The sequence below is a fragment of the Hyla sarda genome, chromosome 5 (assembly GCF_029499605.1).
Source record: "Hyla sarda isolate aHylSar1 chromosome 5, aHylSar1.hap1, whole genome shotgun sequence".
NCBI classification, from domain to species: domain Eukaryota; kingdom Metazoa; phylum Chordata; class Amphibia; order Anura; family Hylidae; genus Hyla; species Hyla sarda.
In genome coordinates this window covers 115,278,617-115,301,264 of record NC_079193.1, presented here as the reverse complement: position 1 = coordinate 115,301,264, position 22,648 = coordinate 115,278,617, and the positions used below count along the sequence as shown (strand labels likewise).

General features: G+C 41.7%; 1 protein-coding gene across 6 annotated transcripts in view; it reads right to left on the bottom strand.

The window, feature by feature from the left end:
- The window catches only part of CTNND2 (catenin delta 2), a 913,533-nt gene that overhangs the window by 104,085 nt on the left and 786,800 nt on the right, over positions 1–22,648 (bottom strand). For 3 of the 6 annotated variants that reach the window (XM_056520132.1, XM_056520127.1, XM_056520129.1), the window contains one exon: positions 297–422. The exons of 1 other annotated variant lie outside the window; for it this stretch is intronic. In XM_056520132.1, the coding sequence (XP_056376107.1) occupies positions 297–422 (126 nt within the window). Of the gene's footprint in view, positions 1–296; positions 423–16,352; positions 16,504–22,648 lie in introns of those variants that run through there. 2 more of the 6 variants (XM_056520128.1, XM_056520133.1) reach the window with 2 other exon arrangements.

The window sequence follows — 22,648 nt, the reverse complement described above, 5'->3', positions numbered from 1 at the left end:
TACCTTGAGAACAATGGAAAGTATAACTGAATGTCCCTTTTTTGTTTCTGTATATTCATAGTTTTTTAATCCTATGTTACAAACAGACAGAGAAATATATGGATGCTATTCATTAATAAAGTAGAGAAAAAGATAAATAGAAAGAGGTGCTTTATCATTTGGAACATAGACTACAAAATTTAGTGTGAAATAAAATTTTTAGTGAATATAGAAAAAATATTTTGATTTAATAATTTTGCTTGTACATCAAACATATTGTACTATAACAATAACAAGTTGATGGACAGCCAGAATACCTGAATTTGGGAATTGATTCTGGTCGCTTGGCCCTGGGAGAGTGTATACAGAGCGTTGTCTGGCTCACACTGAAGGGTGGGTGAATATCCGCTTTCCTCATTCACTGTCAAGCCTGGGGAATCCTGCTACCACAAATCAATGAGTCATTTGTCAATCATTACAATCATTACACTATTTTATACACCACATTTATTTGCTGGTATCTAACAAATTGATTACTCACAGTTAAAAAGATTATTTGATGGCACAATTCATAAAAACACATGACAAATGACCTCATTAATACTGTGCAGTGATCACATTTACGTTATAAACATGATATATAACATTTCTCAAAAGAGCATCCACAATACTATTTGCCATGAGTTCATAAACTATATAAGCAAGCATCTGTCTACAATGTTTCTAGTAAAACATCCAAAACTATAGTGTACTAAAACTTATGTTTTACAATAGATTTAAAATAACTATATATGGTGATAATGGCAGAGGACTAAATATGTATGTTAAAACAATATATTTAGTTGCCTATTTTGATCAGTATGACAGTAAATGTAAGAGCAGGATAAATAATGTCCAAGACACCAGAAATTTCAACACAATTTAGCATTTATTTCTAACTTTATGTCACCAATGCCAAAACAGTGACATTTTGGCTATGTAGGGCCTTTATCAAGGCATAATAAAACAAAAGAAGCAGACATATGTGCACATCTGACATTTAACTCCTTAACGACGCAGGATGTATATATACGTCCTGCGCCAGCTCCCGGGATATAACGCGGGGTCACCCGGTGACTCCGCATCATATCGGGTCGGTCCAGCCATCAACGGCCAGGACCCGCAGCTAATACCGGACATCCCTGATCGTGGTGATGCCCGGTATTAACCCTTCAGATTCGGCGATCAAAGTTGACCGCCGCATCTGAAGTGAAACCTAAAGCATCCCGGCAGCTAGAACCGGAGATGCTCTGGTTTGACAGGATTCACAGAGCCCTTGCCAGACCCAAGAACCCCAGGGATGCTATTTGTTTGCAGGAAACGCATTTTACCAGAGAATCAAAGCCTCAGTTTTTCCATAAGTCATATACCATTTCTATATGTCTTCTTATGTAACTAAATGTAGGGGGGGGGGGGGGGGGGTTATGATTCTCTTGGATAACTAATTACCTTTCCAGGTTCAAGATGTTCAGACCGACCCGGAAGGCAGATATCTAATGTTATTGGGCTCCTTGTATGAGAACATTTTATGTCTTGTTAACTCTTATGCTCCCACTGACTCTCCAATTCTCTTCTTTCAGAACCTTTGTGGCACTGTTGCATCCCTGACCTATGACACTCTGATTTGGGCTGGAGACTTCAATGTGGTCTATAATGGTAAGCTAGATCGTTCTAATACTGCCCTGTTTCGCAGATCAAGAAAGCAGCAACGGCTTCTAACTTCCCTCTTCACAGACGGTTCCTTGGTGGATGCGTGGTGTGAACATAATTGTAATGCTTGTGGCTACTCTTACTACTCCCCTGCTCAACATCACTACTCTAGAATAGATTGGATTGTCACGAATATACGCGCTTTACCAGAATTGCTTTATGCTCGACACATTCCGTCAGCTTGGTCAGATCACGATATGGTCATGGTGGCTATTAACTTTATGTGCACCCTCTCTTATCCCTTCAGATGGTGACTTAATGAGTCGCTCCTGACCATGCCTAGAGTAAAACTACAACTTGAGGAAGACCTACTTCCTACTTTACAGCTAATGCGCAACCTGCCTCAGATGCCAAGTGAGTATGGTTGGCTCACAAATCGTTTATCAGGGGCCGCATAATTTCTTTAGCAACTGGGATTAAGCGTGATCGGACAGAGACTCAACGGGCATTAGTGGCTAAACTTCAAAGGTTAACGTTTGCTCACCAACAGGACCCTTCTCCCTATCTTTACAGATTACTCCAGGACACCAGGTAGTTGAAAAAGCTTTGAGGTGGACCAAAGCCACGTATTATAAGTTCGCTAATAAGCCTGATCGTCTCTTGGCATCTATGTTAAAGAAGACAACGCCTTTTAACCTGTTGGGGACAGAGGGTGTACAGGTACGCCCTTGCGTCCTGGTACTTAAGGATGGAGGGTGTACCTGTACGCCCTCCATATTTCCGATTACCACCAGGCGCCGGGCGGTGATCGGACCAGGATGACTCCCCATGTCAATTCAGATTTGTAGCGATTCTGGGCCAATTGGGTCACTGGTGACCCGATCGCCTGGAAAATAAGAGTGATCAGAGCGGTCACAGACAGCTTCGACCATTCTAAAGGATAGGTGCGAAGTGGCAGGGGTCCCCTGCCATTGGTCGATCAGGACTGACCGACCAATGGCATTTGGGGACAGGGGGGGGGGGGGATAAAGTTCATTTCCCCCGCTCTGCCCACCGATCGAAGTCTGGGCAGAGCGGGGGGACATGGCCGGCGGCATCGGATCGGCGGTGGCGGCATCGGATTGGCGGTGGCGGCATGGGAGCGCCGGAGGCTGCAGGAGGAAGCATGCAGTAATGTGCGGCGGTGGAGGAGGCTGCAGTGAAGATCGCTGGTAAGTGATCTTTACTGTGGCCTTCTAAAAGTTGCAAAACTACAACTCCCAACACGCCAGGACAGCCAAAGGCTGTCTGGGCATGCTGGGAGTTGTAGTTTTGCAACATCTGGAGGGCCACAGTTTGGAGACCACTGTGTAGTGGTCTCCAAACTGTGGTCCTCCAGATGTTGCAAAACTACAACTCCCAGCATGCTCTGACTGTTTGGGCATGCTATGAGTTGTAGTTTTGCAACATCTGAAGTGGCACAGTTTGGAGACCACTATATGGTGGTCTACAAACTGTAGACCTCCAGATGTTGCAAAACTACAATTCCCAGCATGCCCAGACAGTGAGTGCATGCTGAAAGTTGTAGTTTTGCAACATCTGGAGGACCACAGTTTGGAGACCACTACACAGTAGTCTCCAAACTGTGGCCCTCCAGATGTTGCAAAACTACAACTCCCAGCATGCCTGGACTGTCTGGGCATGCTTGGAGTTGTAGTTTTGCTACATCTGCCAGATAAATGAGGAATGCTCCAACAAATTTGAGGAACTTGTGAAACGCGAGATGTTCTGGATTTTTCGACTGTGCACGTTGACCCCTAGGGGACTGAATGAGGCCACGAGTTAATCCTCTAAACACCGAGCACAAAAGACTCTTTCCACAAAAAGCACAATCATCTATATGAACATATTTTTTAATACACTCCTTTTGAATACACTCCATTTTATTCCATTTAATTTCCTCCTCCTTCAATATATTCCATTTTGTTCTACGCATAGGTTCTTGTATATATATATATATATATATATATATATATATGTATATATATATATATATATATATTTATATTTAGCAACAAGAGAATACAGCAGCAATATATATATATATATATTTAGATTTTTTTATATTCGTATTTATATTTATGTTCATATCTATATGTATGTATTTACAAGTTAAATTTTCATCTTCATTCTTTTTATGTACCACACACCATCACACTATCCTCTTCCATCTCCAATCACTTTTATACCGTATTTTTATCATCCCTCCTTCTGCCCATTTGTACCCGTCTATTTGTACCTGCCCATTTGTACCTAACTGAGTCCAGCCACTACAGAGCCACATATCCGGCCATTCAAAATATACAAACTAAATTAAGAACTAAACAAGGAGGACCAATCAACATCCACCATGCCAGCCAATCATCTTCCACCTATGCATTTTGCACAAAAGAATTATCCCGATACCGCCATATAAATTATACAACGTACCAGCCATCATAGAAGAACCTATCACCACCCTGCTGTACAGAACATACAGCATAGCGAGTATCATAGGTTAACCAATCACTATCCAGCCACCTTTCTGCCGTACGATATAGTACATAGTGAATATCACTGAAGAACCAATCGCCATCCTGCCATACAGAATATACGGCATAGCGACTACCGCAGGAGAGCCAATCACCATCCAGCCCTGTGCCCTACGTATACAAACGCCAACCAGTCTCCTGCTACATGAATGAAGAAATACCCTACTCCGCCGATCTAGTCTAAATATACGGAACAACCAATCAGCGCCCACCCCAAGGACCAATCATCCTTCACCCACGTACCGGACACAAAAAGTCATGCTCAACCTGTGGTCCCTGCCGTACAAACCCACAAAAATGAATTCCCCCACATTTCCCAAACCAGACCAATGTACAAAGCACACGCTGGTTTATAAATAATGCAAAAAAAATAAAATTAATTTCATGATCGCTCCACCAAACAGCACATACAAGCTATAACTCTGCAAAATAGAAATATTACATGCTAACACAGAAAAAACAGTCCACACAAGGTTTTCAATCTCTCCTTTAATGTATCGCTCGTCTTTTAATGTATCGCTTTGCTTTTTTTAATGGTTAAATGTATTATCTATCATCCATGTCAGCATACCACTTCCGGCCTCGAAATTACATCATCATGAAGTCTGCCTTTTCCCGCATTTAAAAAAAAATTGCTACATGTATTAAAACAATGAAGCTGTACCCATATATATGACCTGATGAAATGCATAGTCTTTTAAGCCAAATAAAGAAAAGAATATCAAAATACCACATGTTTCCTGACAGTTTACTGTCTTTTGGGACACGGGAGAACTACCCCAAGGCGCCCGGAGCTGCATCCACTTTTCCACATGCCGGACCTGAGACCTTGAAGTCCAGAAACAGCACATGCCACAGAGTCTGTTTCCTAAGTCAGTGATTCCAACCCGTGTGCCTCCATCTGTTGCAAAACTGAGGAGGATTATGACATAGTGGGTATAACAGAGACTTGGTTGGATGATACCTGTGACTGGGCGGTCAACATACAGGGTTATAGTCTATTCAGGAAGGATCGAACAAAATGGAAAGGGGGAGGAGTTTGTCTTTATGTAAAGTACAGTCTGAAGGCCGCACTGCGGGAGGATATATGGGAGGGAAACGATAATGTGGAGTCATTATGGGTAGAAATATATGGAGATAAAAATAATAAAATTCTGATAGGGGTTTACTAAAAGCCACCAAACATAATGGAAGAAGGAGAAGATCAATAAATCTCATAAAGGAAACAGGTTTCTGACTATAGCTTAAGACAATTATCTGTCCCAAATTGTGCAGAGCCCGACCAGAGGGGGCGCCATACTAGACTTAATATTAACCAACAGATCTGACAGAGTAACTAATGTGCAAGTTGAAGGACACCTTGGAAATAGTGATCATAATATAATACCTTATAACTTGTTCTTCAATAAGGGAATCTATCGAGGGGCCACAAAAACAATGAACTTTAGGAAGGCAAAGTTTGACCAACTCAGAGAAGCCCTTAACAATATAAAATGGGATAATGTCCTCAAAAACAAGAATACTGACACTAAATGGGAGACTTTTAAAAATATCAAAAATATCTCACTGTAAGATGTATATATCTTATGGGAATAAAAGGGTCAGAAATAAAAGAAAACCAATATGGATGAATAAAAATGTTAAGGGGGCAATAAATGACAAAAATAAAGCATTTAAACTACTAAATGGCAGTCAAGAAGCATTAAAAAGCAATAGAGAAAAATGTAAAATATGTAAAAAAAAAAAAAAAGATAAAAGCCGCAAAAATAGAGACAGAAACACTCATTGCCAAAGAGAGTAAAACTAACCCCAAAATGTTTTTTAACTATATAAATAGCAAAAAGTTCAAAAATGAAAGTGTAGGCCCTTTAAAAAATGATAAAGAAGAAATTATAAACGGGGATCAGGAAAAAGCAAACATATTAAACAAATTCTTCTCCATTGATTCACTGAGGAAAATAAAATGCCAGGTGAAATACAGCGAGATAAGGTAAACTCCCCTTTACAGGTCACCTGTCTAACCCGGGAAGAAGTACAGTGCCGCCTACAAAAAATCTAAATAGACAAATCACCAGGTCCAGATGGCATTCACCCCCGTGTTCTATAGGAATTAAGTAGTGTAATAGACAGACCTCTATTTTTAATATTCATGGACTCTATAGTAACAGGGACTGTTCCCCAGGACTGGCGCATGGCATATGTGGTGCCAATATTTAAAAAGGGGACAAAAGGTAACCCCGGGAATTATAGACCTGTTAGTTTAACCTCTGTTGTATGTAAAATGTTTGAGGGTTTTCTAAGAGATGTACCGAACAGAAGAAGAAGAGATACGGATCACACACCTGAATATCTTGCTGTGCAGTTAATTACTGAAGTAGTCTAATACACTTCAACATCCCGACACCCCTTGACCGTGCAGAGCTGGAGCGGCAGGAGCTACACACTTGGACGACAGCACTGTTTCACGCACAAAGGCGTTTCTTCAGGTCCCTGGTTTTCTAAGAGATGCTATTTTGGAATATCTTGATACGAATAAATGTATGACTCCATATCAGCATGGCTTTATGAGGGATCGGTCCTGTCAAACTAACCTGATCAGCTTTTATGAGGAGGTGAGCTCCAGACTGGACCATGGGCAATTGCTGGATGTCGTATATCTGGATTTTTCCAAAGCATTTGATACGGTTCCACATAAACGGTTGGTGCATAAAATGAGATGGATGGGGCTGGGGGAGAATGTGTGTAAGTGGGTAAGTAACTGGCTCGGTGATAGGAAACAGAGGGTGGTTATTATTAGTACTTATTCTGATTGGGTGACTGTAACAAGTTGGGTACCACAGGGGTCAGTATTGGGCCCTGTCCTATTTAATATATTCATTAACCCCTTGGGGACGGAGCCCATCATGACCCTAAGGACGGGAGCATTTGTTGCAAATCTGACCACTGTCACTTTAAGCATTAATAACTCTGGAATGCTTTTACTTATAAATTTGATTCAGAGATTGTTTTTTCGTGACATATTCTACTTTATGTTAGTGGTAAATTTTCGGCGATACTTGCATCCTTTCTTGGTGAAAAATGTGAAAATTTCATGAAAAATTTGAAAATTTAGCATTTTTCTAACTTTGAAGCTCTCTGCTTATAAGGAATATGGATATTCCAAATAAATTATATATTGATTCACATAAACAATATGTCTACTTTATGTTTGCATCATAAAATTTTTGAGTTTTTACTTTTGGAAGACACCAGAGGGCTTCAAAGTTCAGCAACAATTTTCCAATTTTTCGCAAAATTTTCAAAATCGGAATTTTTCAGGGACCAGTTCAGGATTGAAGTGGATTTGAAGGGTCTTCTGGTTAGAAATACCCGATAAATGACCCCATTATAAAAACTGCACCCCTCAAAGTATTCAAAATGACATTCAGTAAGTGTGTTAACCCTTTAGGTGTTTCACAGGAATAGCAGCAAAGTGAATGAGAAAATTCAAAATCTTCATTTTTTACACTGGCATGTTCTTGTAGACCCAGTTTTTGAATTTTTACAAGGGGTAAAAGGAAAAAAATCCTCTCAAAATTTGTAACCCAATTTCTCTTGAGTAAGAAAATACCTCATATGTGTATGTCAAGTGTTCGGCGGGCGCAGTAGAGGGCTCAGAAGCGAAGGAGCAACAATGGGATTTAGGAGAGTGAGTTTTTCTGAAATGGTTTTTGGGGGGCATGTCCCATTTAGGAAGCCCCTATGGTGCCAGGACAGCAAAAAAAAACACATCGCACACTATTATGGAAACGACACCCCTCAAGGAACGTAACAAGGGGTACGGTGAGGTGGTACTCAGGAGAAATTGAGTTACAAATTTTGGGGGTCTTTTTTTCCTTTTACCTCTTTTACCTCTTTTGGGGGTCTTTTTTTTTACACTAACAGGCTGGTGTAGACCCCAACTTTTCCTTTTCATAAGGGGTAAAAGGAGAAAAAGCCCCCCCAAAATTTGTAGTGCAATTTCTCCCGAGTACGGAAATACCCCATATGTGGCCCTAAACTGTTTCCTTGAAATACGACAGGGCTCCAAAGTGAGAGAGCTCCATGCGCATTTGAGGACTAAATTAGGGATTGCATAGGGGTGGACATAGGGGTATTCTACGCCAGTGATTCCCAAACAGGGTGCCTCCAGCTGTTGCTAAACTCCCAGCATGCCTGGACAATCAGTGGCTGTCTGGAAATGCTGGGAGTTGTAGTTTTGCAACAGCTGGAGGCTCCGTTTTGGAAACACTGCTGTACAATACGTTTTTCATTTTTATTGGGGGGGGGGGACAGTGTAAGGGGGTGTATATGTAGTGTTTTACTCTTTATTAGGTGTTAGTGTAATTTAGTGTTTTTAGGGTACATTCGCACTGGCGGGTTACGGTGAGTTTCCCGCTAGGAATTTGCGCTGCGGCGAAAAATTTGCCACAGCTCATACTTGAAACAGGAAACTTGCTGTAAACCCGCCCGTGTGAATGTACCCTGTACGTTCACATGGGGGGGGGGGGGCAAACCTCCAGCTGTTTCAAAACTACAACTCCCAGCATGCACGGTCTGTCAGTACATGCTGGGAGTTGTAGTTTTGAAACAGCTGGAGGCACACTGGTTGGAAAATACTGAGTTGGGTTCTGTTACCTAACCCAGTATTTTCCAACCAGTGTGCCTCCAGCTGTTGCAAAACTACAATTCCCAGCATGTCTGATCACAGAAGGGCATGCTGGGAGATGTAGTTATGCAACAGCTGGAGGTACGCAACTACAACTCCCAGCATGCCGAGACAGCTGTTTTCTGTGCAGTGGTCTCTAAACTGCAGACCTCCAGCTGTTGCAAAACTACAAATTCCAGCATGCCCACACAGCAAACAGCTGTCTGGGCATGCTGGTAGTTGTAGTTTTGCAACATCTGGAGGGCTACAGTCTAGAGACCACTATAGTGGTCTCAGACTGTAGCCCTCTAGATGTTGCTAGGCAACTACTCACCGGCTTCCGTCGCATCCGGGAGCCGTCCTCTTCTGCCGCACGCCGCCGCGGATCTCCGTCGCCACCCGCCGATCCCCGTCGCTCTGCTGCCTCCGGAGGGGTAAGTGGACTCCGGCGCCGCTCCTCTTCGTTTTCCCCGTTCTGCCCCGTTCTATTGTGGGTGGGCAGGACGGGGAAAACGAAAATAAACCCCCCGCCCCAGATCTGCTATTGGTGGTCGCGTCTAGACCACCAACAGCAGAGATAGGAGGGGTGGCAACTCTGCCACCTCACTCCTATCGCTTTAGGGGGATCGTGGGTGTCTTAGACACCCGCGATCCCCCTTCTATTCCGGGTCACCGGGTCACCATAGACCCGTAATGACCCGGAATCGGCGCAAATCGCAAGTGTGAATTCACTTGCGATTTGCGCCGATCGCCGACATGGGGGGGGTCTAATGACCTCCCTGGGCATTTGCACGGGGTGCCTGCTGATAGATATCAGCAGTCACCCTGGCCCGGTCCCCGCCCAGCGCGCGGCGGGGGCCGAAATTCCCACGGGCGTATGGATACGCCCTTCGTCCTTAAGTACCCTGACGCAAGGGCGTATGCATACGCCCTTCGTCCCCAACAGGTTAAAGACCTTGTAGAGGGGTTGAATAGTAAAGTAGCAATCTTTGCAGATGATACTAAACTCTGTAAAGCTGTAAACACAATAGAGGACAGGACACTGTTAAAAATAGATCTGGATAAGTTGGAGGCTTGGGCTGGAAAGTGGCACATGAGGTTCAACACTGATAAATGTAAGGTAATGCACATGGGGAGGAAAAATCCAGCCTGGGATTATTGATTAAATGGGAGCACACTAGGGACGACTGACGTGGAAAAGGACTTGGGAGTTATAGTTAACAGTAAATTTAGCTGTAGCGACCAGTGTCGGGCAGCTGCTGCCAAGGCAAATAAAATCATGGGGTGCATTAATAGGGGTATAGATGCCCACGACAAGGAAATTATTCTACCGCTGTACAAATCACTAGTCAGACCACACATAGAATACTGTGTACAGTACTGGGCACCAGTGTACAAGAAAGACATAGTGGAGCTGGAGAGGGTTCAAAGACGGGTAACAAGGGTAATACAGGGAATGGGAGGACTGCAGTACCCAGAAACATTATCAGAATTAGGGTCATTTAGTTTAGAAAAAAGAAGGCTTAGGGGAGACCTAATAACTATGTATAAATCTATCAGGGGGCAGTACAGAGATCTTTCCCATGATCTATTTATACCCAGGACTGTATCAATAACAAGGGGGCATCCTCTCCGTTTAGAGGAAAGAAGGTTTCTACACCAGCACAGACGAGGGTTCTTTACTGTAAAAGCAGTGAGACTATGGAATTCTCTCCCGGAGGAGGTGGTCATGGGGAACTCTGTAAAAGAATTTAAAAGGGGTCTGGATGCATTTTTGGAGAGTAAGAACAATGCTGGTTATGTACATTAGAATTATAGGGACAGAACGTCGATCCAGGGATTTATTTTGACTGACATATTTGGAGTCGGGAAGGAATTTTTTTACCTCTAGTATGAGTTTTTTTTTTTGCCTTCCTCTGGATTAACTCAGTAGGGAATCATTAGGGATATAGGTTGAACGAGATGGACTCTGGTCTTTTTTCAACCTTATGAACTATGTTACTAATTCCCAGAATGCACTGACAGACCTTACATGCTGGGAGTTGTAGTTTTGCAACAGCTGGAGGCACACGGGTTGTAATCACTGAGCTAGAGTCTCTTTCCTAACTCAGTGGTTCCCCACCAGTGTGCCTACAGCTGTTGCAAAACTACAACTCCCAGCATGTATGGTTTGGCAGTGCATCCTGGGAGATGTAGTTTTGCAACAGCTGAAGGTTTGGGGTGCCCCCCCCCCCCATGTGAATGTACAGGGTTTACAGTGGGGGTTTACAGTGGGTTTCCTTCTACAAGTTTGAGCTGTGGCAAATTTGCCGCCGCTGCTCAAACTCCCAGCGGAGAACTCACTGTGAACCCCTGCCAGTGCGAATGTACCCTAAAAACATTACACTAACAAATAATAAAAAGTAAAACACTACATATACACCCCCTTACACGTCCACGCCCCCAATCAAAATTAAAAAGGTCTCATACGGCAGTGTTTCCTAATCGGAGCCTCCAGCTGTTGTAAAACAACAACTCCCAGTTTTGTCGGACAGCGATTGACTGTCCTGGCAGGCTGGGAGTCTTGCAACAGCTGAAGGCACCCCGTTTGGGAAACACTGCTGTAGGGTTTTGGTGGAGACAAGCGCCATCCTTGTATCCAGGTCCGCCCCTATTGCACATTCCTCATTCAGTTCTCAAATGCGCATGGCGCTCTCACTTCAGAGCCCTGTCATATTTCAAGGCAACAGTTTAGGGCCACATATGGGGTATTTCCGTACTCAGGAGAAATTGTGTTACAAATTTTGGGGGGGGATTTTTCTCCTTTTACCCCTTATGAAACGCAATTTCTTCCGAGTATGGAAATACCACATATGGGGATGTAAAATGCTCTGCAGACAAACTGCATGGCTCAGGAGTGAGAGCGCACTATGTACATTTGAGGCCTAAATTGGTGATTTGCACAGAGGTGGCTGATCGTTACAGCGGTTCTGACATAAATGCAAAAAAACACCCACATGTGACCCCATTTTGGAAACTACACCCCTCACGGAACGTAACAAGGGGTAAAATGAGCCTTAACACCCCACGGGTCTTTGACAAATTTGGACATGAAAATTAAAAATGTGTTTTTACCCTGAACCTGAAAGTTACTGCAAATTTTTCATTTTCACAAGGGGTAATAGGGAAAAAGCCTCCCAAAATGTGTAACCCCATTCCTTCTGAGTAAGAAAATACCCCATATGTGGATGTAAAGTGTTCTGCATGTGCACTACAATGCTCAGTAGAGAAGCACCATTGGAATTTTGGAGAGAGAATGTGTCTGGAATTGAAGGCCATGTGTGTTTACAAAGCCCCCTGTGGTGCCAGAACAGTGGACCCCCCCCACACATGGGACCCCATTTTGGAAACTACACCCCTCAAGGAATGTAATAAGGCGTACAGTGAGCATTTACACCCCACAGGTGTCTCGCTGATTTCTGGAGCAATGGTCCGTGAAAATGAAAAATTACATTTTTTATTTGCACAGACCACTGTTTCAAAGATCTATCAAACACCAGTGGGGTGTAAATGCTCACTGCACCCCTTATTACGTTCCTTGAGGGGTGTAGTTTCCCAAATAGTGTGCCATGTGGGGTGTTTTTCACTGTTTTGGCACCATGGGGGCTTCCTAAATGTGACATGCCCCCCAAAAACCATTTCAGCAAAATTTGCTTTCCAAAAGCCCAATCTCGCTCCCTTCTGAGCCCTCTAGTGCGCCCACAGATCACTTTACATCCACATATGAGGTATTTCCTTACTCGAGAGAAATGGGTTTTCAAATTTTGGGGGACATTTTCACCTATTACCCCTTGTGAAAATGAAAAATTTGGGGTAACAGCATTTTGGTGAAAAAAAATGTATTTTTCATTTTCACGTCCAAATTTATTGAAAATTCGTCAAACACCTGTGGGATGTTAAGGCTCACTGTACCCCTTGTTATATTCCTTGAGGGGTGTAGTCTCCCAAATAGTATACCAGGTGGGGTGTTTTTCGCTGTCCTGGCACCATAGGGGCTTCCTAAATGCAAAATGCCCTCCCAAAAACCAATTCAGCAAAATTCGCCCTCCAAAATCCCATTGTCGCTCCTTCCCATCTGAGCCCTCTAATGCGCCCGCAGAACACTTTACATCCACATATGAGATATTTCCTTACTCGAGAGAAATTGGGTTACATATTTTAAGGGGCTTTTTCTCCTTTTACCCCTTGTAAAAAAAAAATGGGTCTACAAGAACATGTTACTGTAAAAAAAAATTAAGATTTTGAATTTTCTCCTCCACTTTGCTGCTATTCCTGTGAAACACATAAAGGGTAAACAAACTTTCTGAATGTCATTTTTAATACCTTGAGGGGTGCAGTTTTCATAATGGGGTCCATTATTGGGTATTTCTAACATAAAGACCCTCAAATTCACTTCAAAACTGAACTGGTCCCTGAAAAATTCAGATTTTGAAGTTTACTTGAAAAATTGGAAAATTGCTGCTATTGAAGCCCTCTAATGTGTTCAAAAAGGAAAAATATGTCAACTTTATGATGCAAACATGAAGTAGACATATTGTATATGTGAATCAATATATAATTTATTTGGTATGTCTATTTTATTTACAAGCAGAGAGCTTCAAAGTTATAAAAATGCAAAATGTTTTAATTTTTCATGAAATTTTCAAATTTTTCACCAAGAAATGATGCAAGGATCGACGAAAATTTACCACTACCATAAAGTAGAATGTCATGAAAAAACAATCTCGGAATCAAATTCATAAGTACAAGCATCCTAGAGTTATTAATGCTTAAAGAGGTACTCCGGTAAAAAAACCTTTTTTTTTTTTTTTTTTTTAAATCAACTGGTGCCAGAAAGTTAAACAGATTTGTAAATTACTTCTATTAAAAAATCTTAATCCTTCCTGTACTTATTAGCTGCTGAATACTACAGTGGAAATTATTTTCCGTTTGAAACACAGAGCTGTCTGCTGACATCATGATCACAGTGCTCTCTGCTGACATCTCTGTCCACTTTATGAACTGTCCAGGGTAAAAGGAAATCCCCATAGCAAACATATGCTGTTCTGGACAGTTTATAAAATGGACAGAGATGTCAGCAGAGAGCACTGTGCTCATGATGTCAGCAGACAGCTCTGTGTTTCAAACAGAAAAGAATTTCCACTGTAGTAATCAGCAGCTAATAAGTACAGGAAGGATTAAGATTTTTTAATAGAAGTAATTTACAAATCTGTTTCTGGCACCAGTTGATTAAAAAAAAAAAAAGTTTTTCACCGGACGTAAATGTACGTCCTGGTGCGGTGGTACTTAACGCACCAGAATGTAAATTTACGTCCTGTACATAACCGCGGTATAAAAAAAAAGTACAGATCATGGCGCAAAAAATGAGCCCTCATACTGCCGCTTATACGGAAAAATGAAAAAGTTATAGGTCATCAAAATAAAGGGATTATAAACGTACTAATTTGGTTAAAAAGTTTGTGATTTTTTTAAGCACAACAATAATATAAAAGTATGTAATAATGGGTATCATTTTAATCGTATTGACCCTCAGAATAAAGAACACATGTCATTTTTACCATAAATTGTACGGCGTGAAAACGAAACCTTCCAAAATTGCATTTTTCTTTTTAATTTCACCACAAAAATAGTGTTTTTTGGTTGCGCCATACATTTTATGATATAATGAGTGATTTCATTACAAAGGACAACTGGTCATGCAAAAAACAAGCCCTCATACTAGTCTGTGGATGAAAATATAAAAGAGTTATGATTTTTAGAAGGCGAGGAGGAAAAAACAAAAACGTAAAAATTAAATTGTCTGAGTCCTTAAGGCCAAAATGGGCTGAGTCCTTAAGGGGTTAAAGTGACAGTGGTCAGATGTGCAAAAAATGCTCTGGTCCTTAGGGTCAAAATGGGCTCAGTCCCCAAGGGGTTAAAAAGTTAAGAAAGTACAGAGGCCACAATTAAATTTATACTATGAAAGGTTCCCAAAAAATAAATTTATATTATACATTGAACCCAGAAATTAATTTATAATATATACTGTCCCACCAGAGCCATATTTACAATTCCTGCTGCACTAGACACTGCCTGAAAAAAAAAATATATACATTTTCACCTGCAAGTTATCATGATTCACAAATCATAATGATAATTGGTCAGTGTTTGGCTGTGTTCACACGTTTAGGTTTTACCACAATTTTGGCCAAAAAGATGCTATTTTACAGTGATAATGCAAATTACATTATAAATGAGTTGTTTATGGTATGCTTTGCTTAATAGCGGATTTTTGCCTCAATATTGGGAAAATTTTTTGTAAAACTGCAATGTGTGAACACAAATAAATACCAATAACACAAGCATAGGTGCCCAATCTGTAAGGAGGGGGAAAGTCTAAATGAATGACACCCCTATGTACTCCCAGGGTCTATGTGGATGGACCATGTAATGTCTGCTAATACAGCAAAATGCAAATACCAAAAATAGAAAAAAACGTGGCAGACTAGCGTAGCAAAAAATTAACAACTTTATTGTTAAAATACAGTTGAAAAGACACAGAGGAATGGCAACTGAAAAAGGATGAAATACATAATGATGCTAAAGTGGCAAGGTGCCATAAGCTGGATAATTAATAAAGTAGTGGAATGGGTATATACATTCACAGATTGCACTTCATAAATATGTGTCAGAATAGATGAAAATTATTGCAATTTAAGCAGCAGTGCATATACATTACAAAAAGGTATTACACATCCTGACAAAGGTGCATTGGTGCAAAAGGTGCAAGCTGAAACAATACCCACATATGTAAAGCAATAAGAGGGTAACCAGGAGACGTCCACTCCTACAACCATTTCGGACTTGCATTCTTCTTCCGGAATGGCCATCTCATAATGGGGGTGAGTAAGTATGGGGACGGTAAGCCAATCATAATAGACATGTAATACAGGCATATATTAAAGGCAGCTGTGTACCTGGTTGATCCTGCCGCATCTCGTGCCTTGGCCCTATAATCTCCCCGGGCCCTGTGAAAAGAGAAAAAAAGAGAGGAGAGGACAGCGCCTCGTGTATTATCCAAGACGCCAAGGTCCCAGGAGGGACTAGGAAAGCGACGTCTCTTTAAAATGGCCGCTCACCAGATAGATAGTAAAACAGGCATATCACCCCTCAGGGGTACTAGACGTGGAGACAGGACCGAACTGCAAGGCCCCGGGTCCAACAGGAGAGGATAAAATCTTCTCCCATGTAGTAAGAAAAGGAGCAAGAAAAAACGGAACCTTGTCTAGGCGCTGTTCGCAAATCCAGGACAGTCAAACACAATTGTGTAAGAAGAAAGTGCCAGGAGGCACTGTATTTATTAGTATAATTGTAATGACGCGTTTCGGAGGGTATTTTCTCCTTCCTCAGATTGGCAGGAGGCGTCTTCTTGGAGTCCTTCTTTTATCTATTCTTCTCTGATTTGCTCAGGCTGTCATGAACTCTTCTCCCAACCATGAGTAGTCACTGCAGAATTGTACATGGCATCAGCTGTGGGCAGGGGAAGGCTTCCTCTTCACAGCAGTGTGGGCAGCTCAGAGTCTGTGGTGGAGCAGGAAATACAGCATGATTCTGCTCCAATAGAACTGCACACAGGGTATCATGTCATCTCCCGGGGCCCGGTGGCCCGATCAGGTGACCGCCGGCATGAAGAGAATAGTGAGAAGTGTAAAAAAGAGGTGCCAAGTGGTGAACTGTGAACAAGAAAAAAGAGAGAAAAAGAAAAAGGGAGAAAAGAAGAAGAAGAAATCCCATAATCCCCACATGCATAACAACATTAAAGATTCTAATACCACATAATCGTAAAAAAAATAATAAATAATGAATAATAAATAGAAAATCATGAATCATATTTAATATGGGCAAAAGAGCCTATACACAACATATATAAATTCATTATAAACCAACACAGATACACAGCTTCAAGTATGTCATACATGTTGTGCAAATACATATATTTGTCATATATTTTCAGATATAAATGGCTCCTTGTGTATTTGGATGAAGTATCTTGCCTATATACCATCTATCCCTCTATCCATCCATAATTTAATACTTTTTATCACACTTTTCCATCATTTATTTATTTTGCGTAATTTCATCACTGTTATTGTCTAACTGACAGGTGGTGTATTTGCACAACATGTATGACATAATTGCAGCTGTGTATCTGTGTTGGTTTATAATGAATTTATATTTGTTGTATATAGGCTATTTTGCACATATTAAATATGATTCATGATTTTCTATTTATTATTCACTATTTATTATTTTTTACGATTATGTGGTATTAGAATCTTTAATGTTGTTATGCATGTGGGGATAATGTGCTTTACTTCTTCTTTTCTCCCTTTTTCTTTTTCTCTCTTTTTTCTTGTTCACAGTTCACCACTTGGCACCTCTTTTTCACGCTTCTCACTATTCTCTTCAAGCTATACTGTTTGAAAGTCCGGGATGTTGCAATATTTCATATTACCACTAGATGTCAGTGTTTTCTATGATGTGGTTCCTATGTGTAATGTTTACCTCCGGACAGCAGATGGGGATTCTGTGTTTCTGTACAATGTGTAATGCTGCCTGCGGCGCTATCGCCTCCCTGGCTCCCGACGTCACACGCTGGTGGTGACGTGATCGTGCCACCGGGCTCGGGGAGATGACAGGGCTGAGGCGCGAGATGTGGCGGGATCAACCAGGTACACAGCTGACTTTAATATATGCCTGTATTACATGTCTATTATGATTGGCTTACCTTCCCCATATATACTCACCCCCATTATGAGATGGCCACTCCGGAAGAAGAATGCAAGTCCGAAACGGTCGTAGGAGTGGACGTCTCCTGGTTACCCTCTTATTGCTTTACATATGTGGGTATTGTTTCAGCTTGCACCTTTTGCACCAATGCACCTTTGTCAGGATGTGTAATACCTTTTTGTAATGTATATGCACTGCTGCTTAAATTACAATTATTTTTATCTATTCTGACATATTTATGACATGCAATCTGTGAATGTATATACCCATTCCACTACTTTATTAATTATCCAGTTTATGGCACCTTGCCACTTTAGCATCATTATGTATTTCATCCAGGAGATGTCCTTTTTTCAGTTGCCATTCCTCTGTGTCACTTATGTATTTTAAATTTAATTTTAACAATAAAGTTGTTAATTATTTTTTGCTACGCTAATCTGTCACAGTTTGTTCTATTTTTGGAATGTGTGAACACACAGCCTTAACCCCCCCTTAAGGACTGAAGGGCTAATTTTTTTGCACCGTGATCTGTACTTTTTATTGATACCACATTTGCATATATATATATATATATATATATATATATATATAACTTTTGATCAATTTTTTGGGAATAAAATGTTATTAAAAAAAAAGCAGCAATTTCGGACTATTTTTTTTTTTTACGTTCACGCTGTTTACCGTACGTGATCATTAACATTATATTTTAATAGTTCGGATATTTACACATGCAGCGATACCAAATGTTCATTAATTTTTTATTTATTTTTTTACACTTTTTGGGGGTAAAATGGGAAAATGGGACAATTTACATTTTTATTGGGGGAGGGGATTTTTCAAATTTTTTTTTACTCTTATTTTTTACACTTCAATAGTCCCTCATTTGATTGCTAATACTGTTTAGTGCTATGCATAGGGCATAGCACTGATCAATATTATCAGTCATCTTCTGCTCTGGTCTGCTCAATCTCAGACCAGAGCAGAAGACCCGTGGAAGGCGGCGGAGGCAGGTGAGGGGACCTCTGTCCGCCATTATGGATGATCGGATCCCCGCCTCAGCGCTGTGGGCTATCTGATCATCCATTTAAGTGATCGCACTCCCGCAGATGCCATGATCTGTATTGATCACGGCATCTGAGGGGTTAATGGCGGACATCCGCATTATCACGGATGTCGGCCATTACGGGCAGGTCCCCGGCTGCTATCATCAGCCAGGACCTGCCACGCATTACCTGAGCATTGCTCCGATGCTCGCGGTCATGTACAGGATGTAAATGTACGTCCTGGTGCGTTAAGTACAAGCGCACCAGGATGTACATTTATGTCCTGCGTCGTTAAGGGGTTAAAAAAAGAACATTAAAAATAACATTAACAATTGTATTTTATTATAACAACAATTGTTATTAGCATCAAACCATCTCTGTGCCCCAGTAGCCCAATCTGTATACAGAGTTTAGCTCTACCTCAAACAACACTGTAACTGAACACACCTATACCATGACTGAATAACACTACCATACCAGAACTGAACAATACCCCAATACCATGACTGAATGACACTGCCATACCAGAACTGAACAATACCATTAAACCATGACTGGATAACGCTGCCATACCAGAACTCAACAATATGCCCATACCATGACTGAATAACATCGCCATGCCAGCACTTAACAATACCACCATACCATGAATGAATGACACTGCCATACCAGAACTGAACAATACCCCCATACCATGACAAGATAACACCAATATACCATAACCAAACAATACACCTATATCGTGACTGGATAACCCAGCCATACCAAAATTGATCAATACCCCCATACCGTAAAACTCAATCGTACCGTTAGAGTCAATATTAAGAAGATGCCACACATGATGCCACAAAAAAAATCAGATCAGAAATGATGCCACACATGATGCCACAAAAAAAATCAGAAGCGTACCATCTACTGCAGACTGGACAAATTATTAACCCTTTCCCAGAACAGCAACTTTGCCTTTCTTTTGCTTTCGCTTCTAAAATTTGACATTTCTACCTGTGGGAATACCATAGCGCTTTGCAGTTTAGGGACTTGTAATAACCATGATTCTGCATAATGGTAGGGTCACATGTAGCGCATCCGCAGCTTATTTGATGCTGCTGATATGCCCCTTGTGACCCTGCCCTTTCTCAGTCTGCTGTTCTGCCAATATCCTTCCATCCATCTCCCTATCAGCGACATGGTAAGTAATGTGTTACTTACAGGGGCTGCAGTCACTGAGTGTAGCATCAGGGGAGCCAGGAATGGGTAAATTCTTCTTCCCCAGCTGTGCTCTGTGTAGGTAAATGACAGGCCTGAGAGCAGGGCTCTCTATGTCTGAGGGAGAAGTTTCTTCCCCAATCAGAGCTGAATTCCCACTGACTGGAAGAGGCACGAGGCGGGGGAAGCTCTCTCCTTCTCCATCTCTGCATATCAAGTGCTAGCAGAATGGGACCTGCTATATAAAAGAAAAATAAGCTCAGTGTCAGAAAGCTCGGTTTGCGTCCTAGATCTTGGGTCTTCCAGTAGGACAATGAATCCAATAAGCACCCAGAAATGGATGGCAACAAAGCGCTGGAGAGTTCTGAAGTAGTTAGCAATGAGTCCAGATCTAAATTCCATTGAACACCTGTGGAGAGATCTTAAAGTTGCTGTTGGGAAAAGTCACCCTTCCAATAAGAGAGACCTGGAGCAGTTTGCAAAGGAAGAGTGGTCCAACAGAGGTGTAAGAAGCTTATTGATGGTTATAGGAAGCGAGTGATTTCAGTTATTTTTTCCAAAGTTATTTTTTCCAACCAAATATTAAGTTAAGGGTGCCAATCATTTTGTCCAGCTTATTTTTGGAGTTTGGTGTGATATTACCGTATGTTCAATTTGCTTTTTTTCCTCCCTTTTTTGGTTTAGTTCCAATACACACACAAATGGAATAAAAATGTGTATAGCAAACCATGTGTTACTGCAAACCATGTATTACTGTTGTGCTGGCTGTGAGAGGGTGGTTCGAATGCTGACTGTCTAAGTTTCTTGCAGCCCTCAGAGCAGCACCCCCCTAAAGGAGGCACTCTAGGCGGCCACCTATTTATCCTATAGGCAGAGCCAGCCCTGAGCTTAAGACTGGACCAGGTGGAATAGCTGGATGTCATATATATATATTTTTTTTGTCGTATATCTTTATATTTCTAAAGCATTTGATAAGGTGCCACATAAAAGGTTGGAAAATAAAATGAGAATGCATGAGCTGCGAGAAAATGTGTGTAAGTGGGTAAGTAACTGGCTCAGGAAACAGAGGGTAGTTATTAATGGTACTTACTCTGATTGGATGACTTACCAGTGGGCTACCACAGGGGTAAGTTTTGTTCCTGTACTTTTTAATATATTTATTAAAGGGGTACTCCGGCCCTAATACATCTTATCCCCTATCCAAAGGATGGGGGATAAGATGTATGATCGTGGGGGGTCCCGCCGCTGGGGACCCCTGCAATCTGTCATTGCGTACCCACCTTTGTGAGCTCTGCAGCGCTGGAGGCTCCAAGTGTGTAGCCCCCTCCCATAGACTTGCATTGAGGGGGGCGGGGAGTGACGTCACACGGGGGCTGGAGGTGAGATGTCTCTCCACTAGGTGCACAGTTCATCTTTTCTATTGCTGATGCCAGTATGTAGGCAGGTAGCCTTCTTTCTTTGCAGTCAATGTTTTCTGTTTGTCCTATTTGTATACCCCTACATATGCATACTTATGATATTGTATTGAACATGTACCGCCTATATGTTATCTAGTACATCCCTCCATTTTTTTCTGTTCGTGCTACTAGCCATGCCTGAGTACACATATTTTATGTGTCTTTGTATCACTATGCTTTTCATGCTTGTTTTTTGTTTTAACCAATAAAATTTGTTATAATTTGATACATTCCAGTATCATGTGGTCTGGTTTTTTGGTGATGATATATTGGATATGACCACAGTGTTATCACAAGCCAAAAACTTTTCGGTGGTTATGGGGGAGGAGTTGTGACATCACGATACTTTTCTTTCTTGTTTTTTGTTTTAACCAATAAAGTTTGTTATAATTTGATACATTCCAGTATCATGTGGTCTGGTTTTTTGGTGATGATATATTGGATATGACCACAGTGTTATCACAAGCCAAAAACTTTTCGGTGGTTATGGGGGAGGAGTTGTGATGTCACGCTATACTCAGAGTTTCCAGCGCTGGCGAGAGCTCACAAAGGTGGGTGCGCAATGACAGATTGCGGGGGTCCCCAGCGATCATACATCTTATCCCTTATCCTTTGGATAGGGGCTAAGATGTATTAGGGCCAGAGTACCCCTTTAATGACCTTGTAGATGGATTGTATAGTAATGTATCAATCTTTTCAGATTATACTAAGCTCTGTAAAGTGGTTAACACAATAGAGGACAGTGCACTGTTACAAATGGATCTGGATAGGTTGGAGGCTTGGGCTGAGAAGTGGTAGATGAGGTTTGATAAATGTAAGGTTATGCACATGGGGAGGAAAAATCTACCCTGGGAATATGTATTAAATGAAGGGGCAAGCTGTGCCTTATCCAGCTTGCCCCCTGACTGATGTGCCTGTCCATTTAAATATTAGGCTTTAGCAAGTCCCCTCCCCTTGCTGCTAACCTTTGAAGGGGAGGTGGGCAAGAGCTTGAGATGCCAAACCAATCAGCTGCCCTAGTTTCCCCAGGGTTTTTGGTGCCCTCCCCCGATATAAACTGCACTCCCTGTCAGCGTGGCATTCCCCCCCTTGGAACCCGGAGGTCTTGTGTCTGCTTACTATCTGGCCATCATGGATATTGCAGAGGTACTGTGCAACTGGGCAGCGCAGGAGGGTTGGCTTGCTCAGCTTTTCGCAGAGCTCTGCTCCCCTCCTGTTGCTGTGTCGGCT